The 24,286-nt window shown below is 38.9% G+C and overlaps 1 protein-coding gene across 3 annotated transcripts; it reads right to left on the reverse strand.

The window, feature by feature from the left end:
* Positions 1 to 799: 799 nt before the first annotated feature.
* On the reverse strand, positions 800 to 21,447 carry SIRT5 (sirtuin 5). 3 transcript variants are annotated; one of them, XM_044667672.1, is made up of 10 exons: positions 21,360 to 21,447; positions 17,823 to 17,893; positions 15,436 to 15,578; positions 12,340 to 12,473; positions 8,161 to 8,386; positions 6,593 to 6,680; positions 5,570 to 5,623; positions 3,662 to 3,785; positions 2,717 to 2,832; positions 800 to 1,309 (listed from the first exon to the last, which is right to left on the reverse strand). In XM_044667672.1, exons 3-10 carry the CDS (start codon positions 15,557 to 15,559, stop codon positions 1,234 to 1,236), a joined length of 942 nt encoding a protein of 313 aa, XP_044523607.1. In that variant the 5' UTR covers positions 15,560 to 15,578; positions 17,823 to 17,893; positions 21,360 to 21,447; the 3' UTR covers positions 800 to 1,233. The 3 variants fall into 3 exon arrangements, 2 of the variants coding, with proteins under 2 accessions (XP_044523607.1, XP_044523598.1); XM_044667663.1 differs by having other exon boundaries at positions 20,963 to 21,392; XR_006505770.1 differs by having other exon boundaries at positions 1,227 to 1,309; positions 2,717 to 2,801; positions 20,963 to 21,405.
* Positions 21,448 to 24,286: the final 2,839 nt, after the last annotated feature.

Consider the following 24,286-nt stretch of genomic DNA (forward strand, 5'->3'; position numbering starts at 1 on the left):
GCTGTTAATATGGCCTGATTAATAATGGATTTTGTTAAAGCTATGTCACATTGTTTACTTTAGCCATCGTTTCTCTGTTCTGGTGTTCCCATAGGCTACTTCCTTCACTGTGGGGTATTTTGAAAAGTTTCCTCAGCTGACTGGGATCAACTGGGTACCTCTAAAATCATCCAAACTCTATTTGTGATCATGTTGGGGATCCTACATGGAGCATTTTTTAATAAGGGAAACTGTTTTAATGGGGATAAAATGATGAATAAAAGAATAAACAGGGACTACATACAGAGGATTTAGATATCCCCAAATGAATAATGGGGAGAAAACCCTGGGGACACAGTCCTGGCAAAGACTCTTTAACTGGGCAGAGAAACTTTTTCTAGTGACAGGACAGGCAGGGGGAAGATCTGGCCTCGATTCCCATTTATAGATGAGGAAACTGAATAAGATAGAGGTTAAGTGACTTGCACCCAGGTCACACAGTGTCTGAGGCAGGAATGGAACTCCTCAGATCTTCCTGACACCAAAGGAAGCACTTCAGTCATCCTCTTCTTGGATTTTCATCCATGTATGGTCCTCCCATTGTAGGAAACCCTTTCATAGATGCTAGACAACAGGATGTGATAAATGAAGGAATGTGAGAATAAGGCAAAGTCAAGGATGTCTGTGAAATTGTGTCTATTAGACTTGGAAAAGGCTGAGAAGATGGGTGAGGCTCAGATAAACACCAAATGTATATAATGGGTGATCTCATTAAAGTACATCAGCAGAAAAAATAATAAAGTATGCCAACAGAGAAATATAATGGGTAAATCTCTTTATACAATAAATTACAGTGAATTTATTTTCTGCCAAAGTATTTATGTAAACATTGGAGCTGAAGAAAGGCAATGCTTCACTGCCTACCCAAAAAAAGCAAATCCATATCCTCACATCTGGGGAAAAAATACTATCAGGATTACAGATTAAATAAAGGTTAAAAATCTAGATGGTTTATAAAACACTGAAGAATCATGCTTCAGTTCAACACAAATGTGACGGGTAATTTGTTTGATATCATCATTGTGAGTGACCACCAGAATATCTATGGATTTGTTTCATTTTTAGTAATAAGGGCAGGAGACCATTCTCTGTTTATCCACAAGTTTGTTTCCCTCCCTTCCCCCTACCCCTCTTAAGTTTTATTTATAGCTTAGCACTTGAAAATGACATTTTTTTCCTCTTGTTCACAAATAATCAACCTGTTTTTTCAGATTCATGAGGGGAAAGTGCTGCAGGGAGAGTGGTGCCACAAGGTCCTGAGAAATGAAATCTGAAACAAGGATAAAGAATACTGGCATTAAATATGGTTAGCAAGCTAAAATCACACAATTTCTTTAATAGAATTCTTATCTAGTACAGCATGATGTGCTGGATTTGTGATTTCACCATTATAAAGAAACTCCACCAGTGTGGACTGGTACCTTTTCTTTAACACAGGTTTGTCTTGGAAAACTGCCTGGGGCCCTTTAGAGATTCAAATCCGACTATTATGCTTCTCAGAAGCAGCATGGCATAGTGATTTGAGAACTGATTTTTGGATGGCAAGGCCTTGGGTTGGAGCCCCATCTGTAAACATCTTGAGCAAGTCACTTAACCTCAGTGACCTGAGCAAAATAATTCTTACACTAAGTAAAGTAACACCTGATATTTATATAATACTTTGAAGTTTGAAGGTAGTTGCTATTATTATCCCCATTTTACAGTTGGGGAAACTGAAGCAAGCAGGTACTATGCCTTGACCAGGGTTACAGAGCTAATAAGTATCTGGTCATATTTGAACTCAGGTCTTCCCGACTTCAGGCCCAGCCTATTATTCTATCCATTGTGCCACTTGAAGGTATTTATTTTTTCCTTTTCCTATTCCTTAATCATTATTCAACGTGGTATTCTTTGGTTTGATCTTTTCTAGCATATGTGTATGGGAACTGGGCTGTTCTGCTCCTATTCACTACACTACTTTGGCCATAAGTTCTATCTTTTAATGACTAATCATCAGCCAAATGGTTTGTTCCATTGTTCAATACAATAAAGGGAATTTTTGTTTTTGTTTTACTGGGCCAATCATGAAACAATCCTTTGGACAGAATTTACTTCCATTATTGCATATTAGCAACTCTTGTACAGTTGCCTGGGGCATTCATGGGCTGAGTTGTGAATGGTCTCAAAGTTAGTAGGGGTCAGAAGAAGCTGGAAGAGGGGAAAAAGAGGGGACAGAAATAAAGGAGAGGTAGAGAAGGCTCTCAAAGGGAGGCAAGCTAGCCAAGGGCATGAGCATAAACAGAACAAATTTGAATGCTGGGGGAAGGTATGTGAAAAAGAGACTGAAAGGAAAAGAAGAAAAAGTAAAACCCGAGATCACTGAAAAGAAAAAGAATCTGTATAACTTATCTAATTCTCAACTGTACAGGGCATCTTTGCAAAAACTAGACTACATATACTCTTTGATTTTATGAGTAAGTAAATTTAAGGAATGGAATAGTTCTTCTAACATTCCAAATGCCCAACAAGAGGGAGAAGTATGTCTAGCAGTAACTGGTCCTGTTCTTTATAAAGGTTAATACTGTCGGGGGTCTGGAGGGCCCCGTGTGTGCCAGTTCCTTTCCTCTTGTACTGACATGAAAGAAGGAAGTCATCACAGTGGCCCCTGCCCTTCCTGTCACTTAGTTTCATGGCTTACCTGAAGTTTTTCGTAACGGGGGTGACTTCTGTGTTAAATTCAGCCACAGGTATTCCTCTCAATGCTACATGTGGGCCAAACATACCTGCAGGATAAACCAAAGAAGACGTTCCCACCTAGAGAGCAACCAGATCCAAAAGGCAGTATTACCACCCTGCCGACAGCTGGTTTATTTCCACACCCATCTCCCTAAATCTACAACCTCTGACAGGGCTGGGGCTCCCACTGTGTGGGAAAGGCTCAAGTTGGATGGATACAAAGGGGCAGGCGTCCAACAAGAATGACAAAACTGAAAAATCTCTAGTTATTTTCTGGTTATCCAAGAGGAAAAAAGGGATGAGAAGCAGTCTCTAAAACTGTAACAAAGGAGGGGCAGCTGGGTGGCTCTGTGAATTTAGAGCCAAGGCTAGAGACAGGAGGTCCTGGGTTCAAATCTGGCCTCAGACACTTCCCGGCTGTATAACCCTGGGCAAGTCACTTAACTTCCATTGCCTAGCCCTTACCACTCTTCTGCTTGGAGCCAATACACTGTATTGACTCTAGGATGGAAGGTAAGGGGGGTTTAAAAACAAACAAACTGTACCAAAGGGGTTCAGTGGATAGAGAACCAGGCCTGGAGATGGGAAGTCATGGGTTCAAAATGGGCCCAGACACTTACTCCCAACTGTCTAGCCCTTACCAGTTTTCTGCCTTGGAACTGATACTTAGTATTAATTCTAAGCCAGAAGGTAAGAGTTATTAAAAAATAAAAAGAAAACTATCGAAGGTTATAGGAATGATATATTGTGTCTATTCTTTTATATTTTAATGCCATTTAAAAAAATGAACATTTGTTCTTGTTTTTCTGCAGAAGACCTGGGTACACCCTCATTTTTTTGAACCTTTAAACAACTTCATGTCAAGTTTCAGAAAATACTTGGACCGTGTAAGCAGGGAATCACTTACCACTAAACCTAAGTCACAGACAGCAAGCTCTTTGTTAACCGCGTCAAGAACCAAGGGGTCCAGATGTTCCCCAAACCATACCACATGGGGTCGAAGGAGGCCATTGCAATTGTTTACTTGACACCTGTGAATGATGACATTACTCACCTAGCTGCTGAAATCCTAGCTCCGACACAAAGAATAAAGTGAATGCCTTCTGGGATCCCTTGAAACTTCCATAACCCCCTCCCCGCCTCCCCCCGAACTTGCACTCACACTACACAGCAGACTTCCCTGACCTGAGTATGTAGCGAAGCCTGAAGTATCCCCTCAGGCAGGGACTGAGACATTTTGGTTGGATAGCCTCTACATTTTTAACATTTTAAGCCTTTCTCTTGCCACCTTCCTCAATATCCTGATGAAAATTTTGTTCCCAATAACTCAAGCCTTAACGTCATTTTTTACTTTCCCCGCTTCTTTGTACATGGCCTGTTTTCCTGATAGTTTCTCAATGACTTCTCCCGTGTTGGGAGTACTCATGTGGTATCTGACCAAACAAACAAACGAGCATCCCCCGATGGACAAGACAGTCTTTTAGCATGAACCTCTGTGAAATGAGCTAGACTGGCTCTGTAGAGAGGAGACTGTTGCTGAGTCCGTTCCCATCAGAAGTACTCATAATTATATTATGGGGGCAGCCAGGTGGCGTCATGGATGGAGCCTGGAGTCGGGAGGACCTGGGTTCAAATCCAGTCTCAGCCACTAGTTGTGTGATCCCAGGTGAGTCACTTAATCCTGTTTGCCTCAGTTTCCTCATCTGCAAAATGAGCTCGAGAAGGAAATGGCAAACCACTCCAGTATCTTTGTCAAGAAAACTCCAAATGGGGTCACAAAAAGAGTTAGACATGACTGAACAACAAAATTTGGCAAATTATTGCTACCATGCAAGACTCCTAAATGATCTTCCTTCTCTCTGACCATTTTCATATCACTGCTGTGTACTGTCTCATATGGAACTCTTAACCTGGAATCCTCAAACTTTGACAGACGTTCTTTAATAGAGTTGGTGTCCTCTGTAATTCTACGTACTTTATTTTATGCATTCAAAATATTCTTCTGAGAATGGGTCCATGATATGAAAAAGAACTCCTGATAATATATCAAATCCAGACTTCTCAACTGAGGAATAAAAATCCATTTATTTAGACATTCTTATTTATAGTTTTTCATGTAGTATTAATTTTTTGTTATCAATTGTTTTTGGTCAGTTGTGTCTGACTCTTATGATGCCATTTGGGGTTCTCTTAGCCAAGACAATGGAGCGGCTTGCCATTTCCTTTTCCAGCTCATTGATGAGGAAACTGAGGCCAAGAGGTTTAAGTGATTTGTCCAAGGTCACATGTGTGTCTGAAGCTGGATTTGAATCCAGGTTGTCCTGACTCCAGGCCTGGCATTCTATCCAATGCATCACCTAGGTGTTCCTACCAATTGTACACTTCAAATTTATAATCTTTTTATAACTTGTGTCTGATTCTCTGAAAATTACCTTAAGACACTATTGTAAATAGTTTTTTTATAACATAATTTTCTTTGACTTTATGCCAATATTTTATTATGTCAACTCTTTTTATTGCCTTCTTATAGGAAGATCATAGATTAAAAGCTAGAAGAGATATTAGGCCCTCAATTTTAATCCTATCACTCTACAGATGAGAAAATTTCAGCCTAGATAAGGAGAACAGCAGCTCATCCACAACTCCACAGCAAACTTACTGAAAGTAAGCTCCCAAAACAACATAAAAAGAGGAATGGGAAAGGAGAATCAGTCAGTCAATCAGTCAATCTCTCTCTCAACTTCCAGATTTCTGACCCTGGTTTTCCCTTCTTTCTTTTCTGAAACACTGAAGACAGATAACAATTTATACTCACCTGGGAAGATTTTCGAGTGGGATTTTGGCATCTAGAGCATTAGGATCTGGGAGACTGGAGTTAAAATAATATCAATTCAACAATCAACCAGCATTTATAAAGCACCTACTAGCATAAGACACTATTCTAGGAATTAGAAGCTTGCATTCTACAGAATAGGAAAATGTGCGCATGTATAGATGAACAAAAAATAAATACAAGGTAATTTTTTGGGAGGGCTGGTGTGAAGGTCCTATCAGCTATGAGGAATCAGGAAAGGCTTCAAACATTAGGTAGGCTTTGAGCTATGGAATCTAAGAAACAGAAGTGAGGAAGGAGGGCAGTCCAGGCATAGGAACAGTCAAGAGTTTATACACCAAAGAGGGTAGTTTATATTTGATCCCAGGGGTATTAGGGAGCCACTGGAGTTCACTGAGCAATAAAATGGTCAGATCTGAGTTTTAGGAAAAAAATGTTGATATCTGTGGGTAGGATAAGTTGGAGTGGGAGACACTTGAGGCAGAGAAACCCATTAAGAGGCTACTTCAATAATCCAGAGAGAATAATCATGTATTGTAATAGTTAAATGAGAAGGATTATCATTCACATAAGCTGAAAATTCCTTCCTCAAACACCTACATAGGATCAATAGGTTTTTATAGTCACTGATTGGTACTAGCCTTATAGTCATCATAATTGGGTGTCCAAAAACCTTAGTGAAGTTGTAAGCTATTAAAACTTAATATAAAAAAAGAAAAAACCTTAGTATATCTTTAAAAGAAACCCCTAAAACAATTATTAAGGTATTAAAGCTTACAACCGCATTAAGACTTTAGGAATACCCTATATTAAATACTAATCCTATTTAGTTTCATTTGTTTTCAAACTTTGGGATCTTCTCAAATCATGTAACATTATGTGAGAAACTTGGGGGTCTAAAGTCCATGAATAAAACGTTTAAATGCCCCCCCACCCCGTTACATCCAATAAGAAGAGCTTAACAACGTTATACTATATACTTTTTAAACAACAAAGTATAATTACCCCTTTCCTTCTAAAGCTGGACAAACTGGACTGTTGTAATTCGTTCTCACATTTCCACAACTGCAGCATCGAGTTTTAAATAAACTGCCTGAAAAAAACATAAATTAAGAAAGTCTAGTTCTTTAGAAATCAAATAATAATCACCACTCTTGATAAGATATAAAGTAATTCTATCTTTGAAGGCTTTTAAAGCTAGCCGAGACCTTAGAGATCAACTAGGTCTTCAAAGTTAGGTCTATAAATAAGACCAAGAAGGTTTGGGTCTGTCTCCTTCATCATTCCCCCATTCTACTTGGCCTTCCAGGTAACTGCCTTGAGTATGGGTCCTTCAGAGTCACAGTCATTGTCATAGTCAGTAAACATGACTTTGAAACAAGAAACAAAAGGGCTGAAGAGGGAAAGAGTTCTTTGGAATGTAAGAGGGGAAATTATATATATTAAATATATATATATGTATATATATATATATATTTTTTTTAAGGTGTGGTCTCCAGGAATCAATCAGATCTAGATTGATTCCATAATTAAAATAGACCCAAGTCAGGATGGCTTTATGGAAGTTTATTTACAATCAGGAAGGTTGAAGGTAGGGAAAGAGAGAGAGAAACCGGTGAGAGTTAAGAGATTAATTAAACTAGGCTACTAGCCACAAGGCCTTAGCAATTAGAGAGACAAAGAAGCCTCCTTGAGGTAGAGACTCTAGAAACGCCAAGGTAGACAAAAGAAAGTCAGCCTAAGGTACACATATGACAGTTCAGAGGGGAAACCACCTGAGGTCTCAGCAGAGATCCTTCAACACCAAGGTCAAAGTGTGAACTGCCTCAACAGGAAGTTTACCATCATATTTGAAAGAGAGTAGCTTTCGTCACTTCCTGTATCCACCTCTAATTCAAGTGGACAAATGACAGCCTCAACACTGTTTTGGACTGCCCAAAGGGCAGTCCCTTGTTCTTGATTTGTTACTTATTGTAACATGTGGGTAACTCATCTCCCCTCCCCACTAAGGGAGGTGGGGATGGCATTATCTCTGGTGCTTAGAGTTTAACTATGAATGGGGTAGAGCTAATTCCATTTACACAGGAAGAACTTCTTTCCATTCCATGTCACTATGTGTGAATAAGAATACACAAACCCAAATCTTGTAATGCTAGGTACATAGCAGGCTTTCTAGAAGTACTTAGTAATTTGGCTCATCTCAGCAGACTGAAGGAGTGAGGCAATGAAGAAGCCTCACTTCTACTTGCTGCTAGGATTGTCTTATGCCTAAGAGGAATCAGGGCACTGCTTACATGGAAGACTTTTTGCCGGCTCATTTAAAATCCCCACTTCCCACTACTGACTCACTGATTTCCTTGGCTTTTATTCCTTCTTAAAATGCAAATGTTCTTGAAAAAAATAATCCATCATTCTTCACTAGTAACTTAAACTTAAGTGCCAATGAATTCATCATTTTTTCAAGAGAACGGTTTAACCATCCATAAAAGAAAAACCAAGCAGATGAAACATACTGCTGTCCAAATTACGGTATGGAGCTGAACGGACTTCCTCAACTAGGTCAGCGTCCTTACCGTGAAGTTCCAGGAGGTTCTTAGTGCCTGCTTTGGTATGGAGCTCATCTATGTTCTGAGTGATGACTACTACACGCCTTCCTTGAAGACTCAGCCTTTCCTCACAGGCCGCTATTGCTAAATGGGCTGCGTTGGGCTGCTTCTGCAATACCACCTCTCGCCGGTAGTGGTAGAACTCCCACACCAGAGACGGATTCTGGGTAAAGGCTTCAGAGGTGGCAAGGTCCTAGAGGAGAAATGAACATGAAATGATCAAAATGGGGCGAGTGCACCCCACCTCTAAAAGTGAGGCAGAGGGTCTGGGAGCTCAGACACCAGCTCTCCAGGCTCTGGTGGCCTTGCAGAGCTCTATGCCGGGAATTCGGGGCTCACAAGGTACAGTTCTGGCAGCGCTGACCCTCGGAATACCTTCAACCTGAAATACTCAATCTCTGCCAAGTAGGAATTGTAGGGTAAAATGAGAGGGAACACTACATATACAATGTACACTGTTCTCCAAAAAGACCCGCATCTGTAGTTTCAGTAATAATGAAAAAGAGGAGTTCTTAACCTTTTCTGTGTGTCTTTCTCCCCTTGGACAGTTTGCAGAAGCTTAAGGACCCTTTCTCTAATAATGTTTTTAAATGAATTCTAAAAATACATAGAATTATAAGAACCCCTTATCTAATAATAGCATGCTTGTTTGGTTACTTCCCAGAATTGTATCTTTTTCTAAATCATTACTTTCTGTCTTAAGAGTCAAAACGAAGTATCAGTTCCAAGGCAGAAGAGTGGTAAGGGCTAGGCAATGGGGGTAAGTGACTTGCCCAGGGTCACACAGCTAGGAAGTATCTGAGACCAGATTTGAACCCAGGACCTCCCATTTCCAGGACTGCCTGCCTCTCTATCCACTTAGGTACCTAGCTGCCCCAGAATTTTATCCTTTTGAACTATTTTTTTCCATTAGCAGCAAACAATATATATTCATCATCTGAAGACCACCCTGGCTAAACTCAATGAGACTCTGCACTGGGTTGGTCATAGTGGTAAATGTTTTGGTCCCAGTAAGGCTTGAAAACTGTCTACCAAGTTATTAGAAGACTGTGATATCTACATAGATTAAATCATAGTTTGCAATATTATTTCATCAGAGATGAAACTATTCTTAAATTATTTAACTAAATGCCAATTTGATATGTCGAAAGTTAAAAATAAAATGGAATTGGCTGACTGTATCAATGTAGGGACCCATCTTTGACCCTGTTTAATTCAAAATCTGTCTTAAAAACTAAAATTAAGGCATAGGCAGTATGCTGGTCCAATATGAATTTGGTAGAAACCATGAAAGAATGACAGAATCCAGATTTTAAAAAATCCAGAGGCTACCATCATGCAAAGAATTGAATAACATATCATTTATCCCTATTAAATTTCAAGGTCCACCCTTGAATTACAAGTCTCACAAATATAGGACAGGGAAAAATTTCCAGACTTACTAGAAAGCTGTGAAGATTCTGAGGGAAAACCATAAGAAAAAGGACAGGAGAGAGAAAAAGGGACCCTATTTCCAATTGAATCAGCAGAAAGCTCTGGGCAAAAATAAAAGTTGGCATGAGATCTGCACCACAGGAGTGCTCATATTTGGGGCTGTAAGTGATTCTTCAGATTTATGTATCCCCTCTGGGAGTAAGGCTTGCTTATTCAAGAGTTTCTTTTGTTTTCTTTCTTCTATAAACATAACATTCTTCTGTAATATTATGAACTCTATGCTTCCAATTAGGGAATTCTACTTCTTGGCATGGGTGGTACACTATGAGAGCAGTATTAGCCATACATTGTCCAGACATAGACTAGACGCTTCCATTTCGGGGAGGGAGAAGGGGCGAAGCCTGGCTGGCAGGAAGTAATAGGAAAGCAGGCCTGTTTTGCTACTTCCCAACCAATCTGTCCTAGATTCAATATTAAGTATTGGTTCTAAGGCAGAAGAATGGTAAAGGCTTGGCAACTGGGGTTAAGTGATATGGAAAAATAATATTGAACTGTAATAACTTTTATATAAAATCTTTCTTAATCCTTGGGTTTAAAAGGTCAGCCAGCTTCCTAGTTGAAGTAATTTACTCCTCAGGAAGATCTCAAGACATCTCCCTGGCCTGGCTTTATTGAAGGCAGGTAGGAGACCCTGCTTTCTTGTTTATCAGAAAACAAGAATTCTCTCGGGTGATGAAGTCAGTAAGCTGTAGGCACCATTTTGGACTGTTGTGACCTAGCCACCTGGCAGTTTGAAAGGAGATTCTTGGCGAATTTAAAACCTGCCTCTTGTGATGAAGAAATGAGGGAGTGGGTGGGGGTCTCTAGATCCACTTTCTCAATGATGCCTTTCCTATCAGAGCTGTCTTAGGGAGGAACTGAGTGGTGACATCCCAAGGGGAATATATTGGGCTGGGCTACAGGAACTCAGTCTCTTTTGCCACTCTCGCTTGCCCTAACTACACCTTGGTGTCCAGCTGGATTATGGAGGGAGTTAACTGGGTAGTTTAGATTTTCTTGATTGTCCAAATACTAAAGCAAGTTAAATTTAACAAACATTGTATCTCAAGAATTCAATCAATACTGTGCCTTGTCGAAGGTCATATAACTAGGAAGTGTCTGAGGCCACATTTGAACCCAGGACCTCTTGTCAACAGAGCTGGCTCTCTAGCTACTTAGTGACCTTGAGGCTTAGAGAAGGAAATGACAAACCATTCCAGTATCATTGTGAAGAAAACTCCATGAATAGGACTGGTGTGTGATGATTCACTGGGAAGAGAAGAGCTGAACAATAATGTTAATAATAATAATGATGCAAAAGAGTGCCAATGTAACATTTAATACTAACATATAATTAATACAAACAATACTAATTAATAAATAAAATAATAATAAAATAAATAAAAAAAAATAATAAAATAATAAAATAAATAAATAATAAAATAATAAAATAATAAAATAATAAAATCTTTACTTTCTATCTTAGTATCAATAGTAGGTATTTTGTTTCCAAGGCAGAAGAACAGGAAGTGCAGGGCAACTGGGGTTGAGTGACTTGCCCAGGGTCACACGGCTAGGAAGTATCCAAGGTCAAATTTGAATCCAGGACTTCCTATCTCTGCACCTGACTCTCTATCCACTGTACTGCTCCATTTAACTTCTTTTTAATGTGATACAATCACAACAACACTAAAAGAGTGAGAACTAGTCAGTACTTTCTTGGAAGAAATGGATTTTGCTAACCAAAATTCTCTGATTGTACTCATATAATCACTGAAAAAAATTAACGAACAACTTATCACACCCCTGAATAAATAAGGAAAATAATTTAATCTAAAATCCTTATTTTAACATTTTAATTTTATATTCTTAATTTTTTATAATTAATTACATTATAATTATATTATGTTGTATTATTAATTATAATTCTTAATAATAATAATTATAGATGCTAGTTAAAGAAAGATGCTGTAAGGATGCTCACAACAGTATCACAGGCCAGTAGAGCATCATTGACTACAACTAAACCAGTTGGGATCAAAGGTAATAAGATTGTGGTATCCCTGACCCACTAGATTTTTTTTCCCCCTTAAAAGGGAAGGAAATAATTTTATACTTAACTTATGGAGAGGAATAAGATTCAAACGATTAAAGTGGCTTTCTAGGTGCCTAAGTCATAAAAATGCAGAGCATAGTGATGGGCACTTCTCAAGTTTCACCGAGGTCCCGCCATCTTGTCCCACACTCTCTACTGACTGTGAGCACCATCCTGGCAAAGGCAGAATTTGGAAGATCTAAACCCAACTAAGCCAATGTTAGGTTTGCTGAACATTAAACTTTTTTGATAATAACAGTAAGAGTGAAAATGATAGTAACGACAATAATAATAGCTAACATTTCTATAGCAGTTTAAAGTTTATAAAGCACTTTACAAATATTATCTCATTTTATTCACATAGCCACCTTTGGAGAGAGATACTATCAGGATCTCCATTACACAGATGAAGAAAGTGGAAAAAATTCTGATACCCTTCCAAACCAAACCTGAGCCATTGGATCAGCCTCACCCAGAACATAGTATGGCTTACTACCAAGATTGAGAGAAAGCCACTTTAATTACCAAATGTTATCAGGATAGTCGAACACTTTCAAATTTCTGAATGCAAAACCAACCTCAGCTTTCCATTTTCTCCAGAAACCATGAGGTCCTCTGAACGTTGGCAAACCACTTTCAGCACTGACCCCAGCTCCTGTAATAATGGCTATATGCTTTGCCCTGCCAAAGAAGCGCCGAAAATCTGCCATGTCTGAAAAACAAGGAAGGGCAAGAAAGATATATTCATATTATTCATATGTATCCATAACCACATATCCATGTGCACCCATTTCCTATAGTTCTATACCTAACATTTTGGGCACATACCTTATAATTATTAATTATATTAAATATGATTATTTATATTTATTTACATTATATCATTCATTCATATAATTATAAGTATATTTATCTTATGAACAATAAATTATTCATTTTAAACTACAAAAATTACTCTGTAATTAGAAATATATCTCAAGTCTAGTATGGTTGTATATACCGATCTGTCTTTCCACCTTTCTGCCCCATCACTTTGTATGGTGTGAAAAAAAATGAAAGAGAAATGCCTGCTCTACTGTCAAGGGGAGAAAGAGACCAAATACATCTTATAGTTCTCTGGCCATGTACTCGAGTATATAGCATTGGAGTACTAAAGCAGTTATTCTCAAACTCTTTGGTCTCAAGAACCCTTTAAAAAGCACTCTTAAAAATTTTTGGGCTCCAAAAAACTTTTGTTTATGTGACATATCTGTCAATATTTACCATATTAGAAATTAGAACATAAAATTTTAAGATCATTTTAAACTTATTTAAAAATAATAAAATCATTACATGTTTGCTATTTTGTGAGAACATTACCAAAAATGAAAAGAAATAGGTGAAAAGAGTGGCATCATTTTATGTATTTTTGCAAATTTTACACGAGAAGATATTTTCCAAATAAAAAGAAATTATTAAAAAGAGTGGCATTGCTTTCTATATTTTTGCAAATCTCTTTACTTTCTGGTTTCACAAAAGACAGGTGGATTCTCATATCTGCTTCTGCATTTAATCTCCTGAGACTGGCTAGTTTGGTTATATGAAGACAATCCATTTTCATAGACATATGTATCTGAAAAAGGGAGGCATATTTTAATTAAAAAAATGTTTCAGTATTAATGAGAAAATAATTTTTTCCTGTAAGATACTCTGAAAGGATTTTGGAACCCTTTTCTGAAGACTATATTTTGAGAATCATTGGGTTAGAAAAATTTTAAACAGTTCATCTAAGCCTTCATACCACTTTGGCCCCAATCACCTCAACCCCTTGCTGAACATTCATCATTTTAGAGAATCATCTGAAAAATACATTTTTTTAAAAAGTGTCTCCATTGGGACTAAACACATTCATCCAAGAAAAACTCAAATAAGGATAACTGATCTCACTGAAGCAGTTTGTATTAATCTAAACTATTAAAACACCAGGAAAGCTAATATGAAAATGTATAAATAGCTTAAAAATATTTCTAAAGGAATAACAGCACTTTGTTACCAATTGTTTATATGGATACTGAATTAAAAAACCATTAAGAAGCCAGGACAGTGGACTGAGAGCCAGGCCTAGAGATGGGAGGTCTTGGGTTCAAATTTGGCCTCAGACATTTTATGGCTGGGTAATCTTGGGCAAGTCATTTTAACCCCCATTGCCTAGCCCTTACTGCTTTTCTGCCTTGGAACCAATACACAGTACTGATTCTAATGCGGAGGGTAAGGGTTTAAAAAAAAAATCAACTATTAAGTAAATCATAAATACTGAATAAAGGTTCTTAGTGTTAGAAGAGCAAAAATGAAAACTATTTAAAGTATATTCTGGACTGAAATGGCTTGTTCTGTAACTTGCAAAATCTAATAAATATGACCAGGCGAGATTAACATTCAAAAAGCTCTTAATGAGAGAGTCTCTTGTGATTAGTGACTTAAAAGCTATAATTTTGTTGTGTTTTTTTCCTCTAGTCATATTTTCAATATGAACAGTTTCTAAATGTTTGATACCAATACTATGCTCCTTTCCAAGATTTTAGGGAGGGGCAAAAAAGGATGAGAATGCAAGGATACTTTAAAACTCTTAAACTTTGAAGATCTTTTCTTTTTTTTTTTTTTAATTCCGAAGCATTCACATGCTAGGTGAGGGTCAAAAGTTTATTATTATAAGGTCGTTACTATTAAAAACTATACTATATTATATTTAAAAATTACTATATTAAAAAAATAATCATTTGATTCTTTGATAACTAAATTTCAAACCTACTCATATTTAAGAACCATAACATCTTAAACAAATAAAAATATACTTCTAAGCTGCTTAAGAACAAACAAAATTGGAGGCAGCTGGCTGGCTCAGTGGATTGAGAACCAGGCCTAGAGTTGGGAGTTCCTGGGTTCAAATCTGGCCTCAGACACTTCCTAGCTGTGTGACTCTGGGCAAGTCACTTAACCCCCATTGCCTAGCCCTTCCCACTCTTCTGGCTTAGAACCAATACAATACAATACAAAGTATTGGTACTAAGATGGAAGGTAAGGGTATAAAACAAAATTTAGAGAAATAATTTGATAGAAAAAAGGACTGAGAGAAGGTAACCTGGATTGTAGTTCTAGCTCTGCCACTAACTGGGTGACTTGGAACAAATTCTTTATCCTTGCCGGACAAATAAAATATCCACTCAATGCCTCCCTTCTGATACCAGCCATTCCTTTAACTGCCTTTCATTTCACACAGAGAAAAGGCATAAAACGCAGTTTTCTGTGGGAGAGATAAGACCATGAATTAAATTCACATTAAAGTATGAATGACTGAAAGTATGCTCTAGGAAGAGGAGCTAGGATGACAGAAAGGGTCATGTGGGGGATATAAAAACAAGAATTGACTCTATTTTCAATTTTCTCTAGGAGTAGTTATACTATTAAATGCCCATTAGATTGTCAGCTCCTTGAGGGCAGGGGTTGTCTTTTGCTTCCCTTAGACTCTCCAGAGTTTATCATAGACCCTGATATACAAGAGATGCTTGGTAAATGTTTACTGATTGGGTGGAGAAGATTTGGCATTTTTAGTTCTCTGATATATAATCATAATGTTCCTATATTTCATAACTCATGTGGAAGATGAAATGGGTTGAACAGCCATAAATTCCTCTTACTTGAACTTGGACGAGACATTGCTATGCAAATCTTTAAAGTTTTATGGACAGGAGGAGCCTTCAGTCCCAATTCACAAAGCACTTGGAGAATTAGTCTTCTAGTTGCAAAATGGAGCAGACTCATCAGGATTTCTTTAATAATTCTTGAAGGGATGAAAAAAATGCAATGGACATGATCAGAAAACAGATTTTTCAGTTATTACTCATTCAACAAACACTAGGATTTCTAAGCCCAGTATGTGACACATAGGGAGAACCACTTATATGCTTTTGATTGATTGACTGATTCATTCATTCATAACTTTGCTTATATCATTTCAGTTACAACAATAACTCTTGTCTTCTTCTAAACCCTACCTATGCTTCAAGATCTATCTCAAGTGCTTCTAGAAAAGCTTTTCTGAACAGGAGTTCTGTTACCTTGCAAAGCCCTTTTAGACTCATCACACCGAATTCTGTACATTTAGTTATTATTGGTATGCAGGTATTTCTTAACTCTGTGCATGCATTTATTGTATGATATTGCATCGTATGGGTTCTATTTCCTGCTTCCCCCTCCCCACTCAACCATCATCAGATTATAAACTCTATGAGAATAGCAGGTATCACATTTTAATTATCTTTGTGTATGGAACTAGGCATAAAGCTTTGTCTTTGATGCTGTTAAACCAATACCTTTTTCAATCTACTAAGCGAGATAAAATATGAACCCAAATTAAAAATAGGAGGCAATGTAGCAAATGTATGAAGAGAGTTATAGATAAAATACTAGAAGAGGTCAGAGCAAGGGATCTGTGGATAGATCTCAATCTCCCTTGGAGAAAAGGATGGGCAGAAAAAAAGAGATATTCTATTTATGTCTCCCTGCAAGTCACATCTAGACAAACTCATGTGGCTACTGTAATAAGGAACTTCTGGGACAAGATGGCAGATGTCTTGAGTGACAGGAACGTCGGTTAAAGACTTTGGAATGTGCCCAGGGTGGCGTGAGCCAGGGCCAGAAGACAGTTGGAAGCACCCTATAAAGACCCTGGGACAACAGCACACTGGGTCTCATTCTTGAGAATCTTGGGAGGAGGATGGATTGGAGGGAGGGGAGGCCCTAGAGCTGCAATCCAGCATCCATACCCGAGTGCCACAGAAGTTGTTCTACCCACTACTAATAGAGCTGAGAGAGCAAACACCACAGCCAACAAGAAGAACACCACTAGCCTTCCTTATCCTTTGGCTTGTACCACGGCCGGGTCAAGCCAGGGATTGAGAGAGGGAGAAGAAAAGCTCCAGCCTATTATCAAACTCCTCATCCATTTGATTTAGATTATCTTTAGCCATTAGATAGCTTAGTGTTCCCCAAAACCTCTATCCTTATTTCCTTGTTCCTAACCCTTTTAGATAAGCAAATAAATCCTGTTGCAGTTCAATCCAAAGAAGATTGGTGCTCCTTTCCTAATTAATGAACATCTACAGCTAAATAGGGGAAGAGATTTATCAAACCGCAGTCAGAACAGCGTTTGTCTATTGGGCACACCTACAGCAGCCCAAACCAACCATAACCAACCAATCCAACCCCAAACCAGGGACTAGAGGAGCTGTTAAACACATTTACAACTCCCATTAGATTCTTGGCTTGGGCACTGTTGTAGAGGCAGAGGCTTGGCTGAGCTGAACTTCAAGAGTCCTGGGGTTACTAGCACACTGGGTAATCTCCTAGGCAAACATGCCACTCGCTAGCCCAGATCCCTCTATCACCTGTGCATTCAGAGCCAGCTTGGCAGACTCAGCCAACAGAGCCTGTCAGGCCCAAGTGAGGCTTAGCAGCCCTTTCGTATTACCCATCTGCCTCCTATTTATGCACAACAATACACATAAGCTAAATGAACAATACACACACTTTACAAGTGTAGTTGAATACTATTTTGCCATAAGAAATGCTGAAAAGGAACAATTTCATGGGGCAGCTAGGTGGCACAGTGGATGGAGTCAGGCCTGGAGCCCAGGGGATCTGGGTTCAAATCTGACCTCAGATGCTTCCTAGCTGTGTGACCCTAGGCAAGGCACTTAACATTGATTGCCTAGCCCTTGCCTTTCTGTCTTAAGAGTTACTACTAAGATAGAAAGTAAGAGTTAAAAAAAAAAAAAAAGAAAAGGACAATTTCATAGAAACTTGTAAAGACTTGTATGAACTAATACAGAAACAAGAGAACAGTTTATATAGGAAACAGGGGTATGGTAGTAAATATTTAATAACTACCTCTTGAGGAAGGGAGAAAAATATCTGCAAGATACCCACTTAAGTTTAATCTGCACTATTAACATTTCCTCCATCACTTTCTTGAGTCTAGATAATCAATAAAATAATAAGGTCCTGTTTTTTTTATAGTACTTACCAATTTCTGCAATGTATTTAACCATCAGTTCTCATGAGTCTTCTTGGCTAGTTCCAACACACCTCTGAATACTATAAATACAGATTTAAGATCTCTGATCAATACAATCAACCACAAATCCTGAGAACTCAAACAGGGGGATCTTACAAACTTGCCATTCTCAAAAAGTTAGGCTAATGTAAGGATATATTTAACAGATTTCTGTATGATTCTTACTGACAAGTGTTTTGTTTTTTTTTTAACCTTATAATTTCTGTAGTATCAGTATCAGAATTAGTATCAGTTCAAAGACAGAAGAGCAGCAAGGGCTAAGCAGATGAGGATTAAGTAACTTTCTCAGAGTCACATATCTAGAAAAGTGATTTTTTAATTTTCAAATATTGTGTCCTTTCTCTCAAGTAAGAGGAAGAAAACAGTGGCTAATAAAAGCTAATGACCACCCTTTTAGAATACTGTCTTAAAGGAAAGGACTATCAACAAATGCTGCCTTATATGACTGTCTCAAGAGAAATGTCCCTTAACCAAGGAGTAACTAAACTGTAAAAGGAAATTCTTTGTTCTCTTTGAATTAACACTTGTGAAAGGGAATCCTTTATTCTTTTAGCCTAGTTGGAGCTAACACTTTGGTTAACAATAATTTAAGTACCCCTACTTAGTACCTCACTAGATTGTGTAGATAGGATTAGCTCTCCTTTGTCTACCTTTTGATTGAATCAACAAAAGCTTGAACTAGATAGAGGAGCTCATAAACCACTTGGAAAATTCACATCCTCAGAAACTGAATCAGTCAGGAATCTGTGAACCCTTTTGATGAGTATTTAACCCTCCAGAAGGTGAGAACTGGTTCCCACAAACACTGCCCAGAGGGGCAGTACTAGACAATTTGGAAGACAAGAATCAACCATAAAAGGCCCTGAATTTCTGGGCCTAGGGAAGGAAGTGGACACCAAGAAGGAAGTCAACTTCAAGAAGGTGGGCTCAAGAAAGAAAGTGGGCCTCAGGAATCACCTTCAACTTAAGTCATTGTCTTGACCTGCCTCTTGGAGGAAACTTGGGTGAATGGATAGCTGGCTTTCCCTTCCTGTCTTCTGGAGAGAGTTAATTCAGGTTGAAGGTCAGCAAGTCCTAGCTGAGTGGAGCACCGGAGAAATATTTGGATAGATAAGCTAAATAAATGTTTTCTCTACCCTTTTGTATCTCTCTACTTTCACTCTTTCCACCTCTTTTATAAATAAAAGCTATTAAAGGTCATTTCAACTTTGAGCAATAATACTTCGAACTGTCGACTACCATATTATTTCTAATTTTCATATATTTTATTCAACCATTAAAATTTAATTCTTACAAAACAAATTGTAGTATATTATATATTACATTCTCTCCATATATAATATATAATATGATATGATTATATATTACATTCTCTCCATATATAATATAATATATAATATGACAGATGATATTCTATTATACATACATATAAATTCTATTATGCAAATAATAGAATATTATTTTGTAGTTAAAAACAAAAACAAAAAATTCAAGTGAGAGGCAACTAGGTGTGGTGGAAGGAAGCTGAGACAGGAATATCACTCTCGCTAACACATTGTGGCAATTTGACACAGAAATGGGTCCCCCCCATTCTCAGGGATCTAAGACTTTAAGCTGAAGGGAGAGTGCTGATCTGATTGATGGAAGAAGTTTCTCCCTGGATGCCCTCTAAATTGATAACAACAAAAAAACTTATTTGGAGAAAAAGGCAAACCAACCTATGAATAAGAAGGATTTAGTTTTTGGCAAGATTTATATGATATGAAGTAGATATGATCGAGAGACCAATAGAAAATGGAAATATGTAGAATGAGAAAAAATAAACAGGACTTTTTTTTCCCCTATTTCTTTGTATCTCCAATGTTTAGCACAATATAGGCACTTAATAAATGTTATTGTCTGATAGATAAGTTGCATTTGTTTAAAATAACAAAACAACTGCAAAGGCCTGGGGAAAAAAAAAAACACAAAAACTCTGGTCTTTCTATGGGCACCTAGGTGGTTCAGTAAAGAGAGCCAGGCCTGAAGAAAGAAGGCCCAAATCTGGCCCCAGATACTTCTAAGCTGTGTGATCCTGGGCAACTCACTTAACCTCAACTGCTAGCCCTTATTGCTCTTCTGTCTTGGAACTCATACTTTATATTGATTCTGAGTTGGAATGGTAAGAGTTTTATTTTTAAAAAGGAAAGGAAAGGAAAAAGGGAAGAAGGGAGAGAGAGAAGATAAAGGAAGGGAGAGAGAAGGAAAAAAGAAAAAGAGGCAGAGGGAGAAAGGAAGGAAGAGGTAGGAAGAGAGAAAGATAGGAAGAGGAAGGAAGGGAGGAAAAGAGAAAGAGAGAAAAAGATAGGGAGAAGAAAAAGGAAGGGAGGGAGGAAGGAAAGACCAGGCTTGCCTGTTAAGATGAGAACATCCCTTCCTCCCTTCTTTTGCTTAGTGGTGTGTTATACTGCCTATGTAAAACTACCTTCCTATACTGTCCACTTTAATCTACATAGGAATTAGAATGTAAGCTCCTTTAAGGCAGGGGATGTTTTTGTTTTTTTTTTTCTCTCTCTCCCATTTCTTTGTATCTTTTTAGTACACTACAAGAACCTAATAAAAGCTACTGACTGGAGCTGTTTCCCTTTCTCTGTTTAAAAAAAAAGTTTGTTTTTAAAGGATATTTCTCTGGGAAATACTGGGATGGACAGGTGATGCAGAAACAAATAAAACTAACAAAAAGTTCTGTGCAGATAAAATGGACAAGTGCGCCACTACAGGCTGGGGGCAGCATGGTCTCCTCAATCCTCCCTGCCCCGAGCCGGGTCGCCTTCCGTAGGTTCCTTTCCCAGAGGGGCGCTTGGCTGGGAAAGAGCCCACACCCAGGAGCGAAGCGCCCGACCCAGAGCCCGCTACCACACCACACCGCCCCTAGTAAAGCGCAGCGGTCAAGGTCAGGAGGACTGAGCGCGAGCAGCCCAAGTCCCTCTCCGATTGGAGCAGAGGAGAAAGGAGGCGGATCTGACCCCGAAACAACCGGTACGCACCCAGACAGAAAGGGAACGTCCCTTCCCCACCCCCAATCAGCCAGAAGCCCTTCTTCGGCCTACCCGGCATAGGTAGGGTGCTGGTGGTGATATTTTCGAGGACCGCGCTTTTTTCTTAGACGGTTTCTTCCTCCCCAGCAGAAGATGCAATCTTTCCCAGCTGTCCGGGTAGCAAATTCTGCCTCCGGGGCTCACCTGACCGCACACTCTCCCCGGCCTGCTGCAGCTGCAGGCTAGGACCCAGCTCACATTCTCCTTGGCAGTCACATTCTCTAGTTTAGGGAGGGAGCCGGGCGGGGCCTCGCCGGCAGGGGAGGATAGAGCCCCAGCCGAAGCAAAAGCCTGGCAGCTTCTAGGCAGGAGGAAGGGCGGGAGATCCACCCCAGCCAATAGAGCCCCTTAGCAGGCCCGGAAGCGGGCAGGTGGGCTCCGCCCGGCGACTCCCTTATCAAGCACCCACCTGCAGAGGGATCCGACGTCTCGGCAGGAGGAAGTATTTGGGAGCAAGATTAACCCGCTGCTGACACCCAGCAGCGGCTTTACGGTCTGCCGTGGTGGGAGGGAAAAAGGGATGAGAAAGGAAGGAGGAAGGGGAGGAGGAGGGAACGGCGCTAGGGGGCGGGAGACTTTGTGGTCTGGGAGCTTTAGTGTCATTCAATGGAGCCCGCTGGAGCCCAAATTAGACTGTGAGAGTGGGGGAAGGAGAGAAACCAACCCCAAGTTGTCAATCAAAACACAAAACAAGTGTGTAAGGCACTGAAGGCGGTTTTTGTTTTTTGTTTTTGTTTTGGTCCTCCCAGAATGTTCCAATCGCCTGCCTTTGGGTGGAATTTCACACTTTCTACTGGTTTGAAGAAAAACTTGTGCCAAACACCTACAGTTCACTGCAGAAGCTGAGCTGCCGCCCCTTCAATTCTCTGTAATGCTGCTGACCTGTAATCAGTGGTGTAAAGTTGTAAACCAACTAGCAGGGTGCCAAGCGCTGGGGCTGCAAAAAAGAGGGAAAAGACACTCCTTGCCCTCAAGGAGTTCACAATCTAACGGGAAGACAGCAGGCGAACAGACTACAGATGTCCAAACAAGATCTTTCCGAGAGCAACTGGGGATCGTGTTAGAGGGAATAACATTCAGATTAAGGAAAACCTTGCTTTGACCGTATTGCTTCTGTTTTGCCCTTTCCTAACTCTTAATCAAATGCTCCCCACCATGCTGCTTCCTTCTGGCTTCCAAATGTTCTCATGTGACTAATATACACTAATATTCTACCCTTCTCTCTTAATACCACTTCAAGATTATTTGTACTTTTTACTTTTAAAGGAGAAGCATACTCTAGTTATTACTATCATCTCACCAGAGCTTACAAGGCTAAATATACCTCTATGGGTTAGGCTCTCCAGGTGACCTTGTTTTATCCTATACCAATGATGGTGAACCTTTTGGAGACCAGAGTGCTGCCACCTTCCCCCTCTCAAGCACACAGCCCCCACCTCCTTAGCCCACGCAGGGAGGGAGAAAGCGCCCCCACTAGGCTTCTGGATAGAGGGGGTTGGTGGTGAAGTGAGGAATTTCCTGAGCGAGAGGGGGAGAGGAGTGGCCTGAGCGCTCAGCTCCCAGCCAGCTCTGCCAACTATGAGCCTCACGTGTTACCCCTTGTGTACTCCCATTGGCTGCTGGGCAGAGGGGCGGGTCATATGAAAAAATGTCATTGGGCACAGTGGGGAAGGGAAGAGGAGCAGCTCTGCCTTTCTAGTAATGAAATAGGTGTGGGAGAGGGGGTGGCCACATGCTCACAGAGTGCTCTGTGTACCATCTTTGACACCTGTGCCATAAGTTTGCTATCACTGACCTATACTTTGTGCATTTATTTGTTCACTGACATCTGCCATCATGGGTTTTATTGATATTTTGGGTTCCTGCCTTGACTACTGTCTCTTATCTTCTCACCCTAGGATGGAGAACATTCTTCTCTTTATACATGAATAGCAGTTAACTTGGCATTGAGAGAAACATAAAAATAGAGGAATACTTAACAAAAAATATAAAATACCCAGATTACCGAAGAAACAAATTGACTTTAAATAACCCAACTTTAGAAAAAGAAATTCAACAAACCATAAATGAATACTTAATGAAAAAAATTCTAGGACCAGATGGATTCACAAAGGAATCTCATGAAACAACCAAAAAACAATTTACTCCAATAATACATAGACTGCAGCATAAGAAAAGAAGGCACTCTTCCAAACTCTTTATGATACAAATATGGTCTTGATACCTAAATGAAGGAGAGACAAAGTAGAGCAAGAAAACTATAGACCAGTACCTATTTTAAATATAATTTAAAATTAAAATGTTAAGTAAAATATTAGTAAGTAGGCAACAGCAATATAGTAGAAGCATGATACTCTATATTACCAGTTTGGATTTATACTGGTAATGGAGGACAAGTTCAACATAAGACAAAAAAATAAAATGATGAAAAGACTACAAATATAAATTATTTTAATATAAATGAAGCATGATTACATCAATATATTCTTAAGAGCCTTCTGGACAAAATCTAATACTTTTCTCTATTAAAATTTCTAGAAATTCTAGGGATAAATGGACCTTTTCTTAATTTAGTAAATAGTTTTTATATCTAAAAGTGAAAAGCATATATAACAGAGAGAAGTTAGAGACCTTTTACGGCAGGATTAGGGGTTAAGCAAGGATACCCATTGTCATTATTAATATTGAACATAGTAGGCAGGTAGGTGTCTCTGGATTGAGAGCCAGACCTACAGACTGGAGGTCCTGGGTTCAAATTTGACCTCAGATACTTCCTAGCTATATAACCCTAGGCAAGTCACCCATTGCCTAGCCCTAACTGTTCTGCCTTGGAATGAATACACAATACTAATTCTAAAATGAAATTTAAGTTTAAAAACAAAGGAGAGTTACAGAGTAATAACAAAGTAAGTTTCACAGTCTTCTGCCTTGCAACCAATACACAATATTGATTCTAAGATGGAAGGTATGTGTTTATAAACAAAAAACAACTCAACCTAGTGCTAGAAATGCTAGAAATAGTATTAAGAAAAAGAAATTGAGAGAATTAAGCATAGGTAAAGAGGCAACAAAACTTTTACTTTTTGTGGATGAGATGATGGTATGCTTAAAGAATCCCAGAAAGTCAGCTAAAAATAATTAAAATAATTTCAACAAAATTGCAGATTATGACAAAGTCACATAAATCATTTGCAGTTATAGAAGTGTGTATGTACATGTATGTATTTATAAAACTAACAAACCCCAGCAAATAGAAGAGTTAGAAATAGAATTTCCATTCAAAATAATTATAGAAGCTATGAAATATGTGAGGGTATACCTTCCAACAGTCGCCAA

Source organism: Gracilinanus agilis, chromosome 1, assembly GCF_016433145.1.
Source record: "Gracilinanus agilis isolate LMUSP501 chromosome 1, AgileGrace, whole genome shotgun sequence".
In the NCBI taxonomy this organism is placed as follows: Eukaryota; Metazoa; Chordata; class Mammalia; order Didelphimorphia; family Didelphidae; genus Gracilinanus; species Gracilinanus agilis.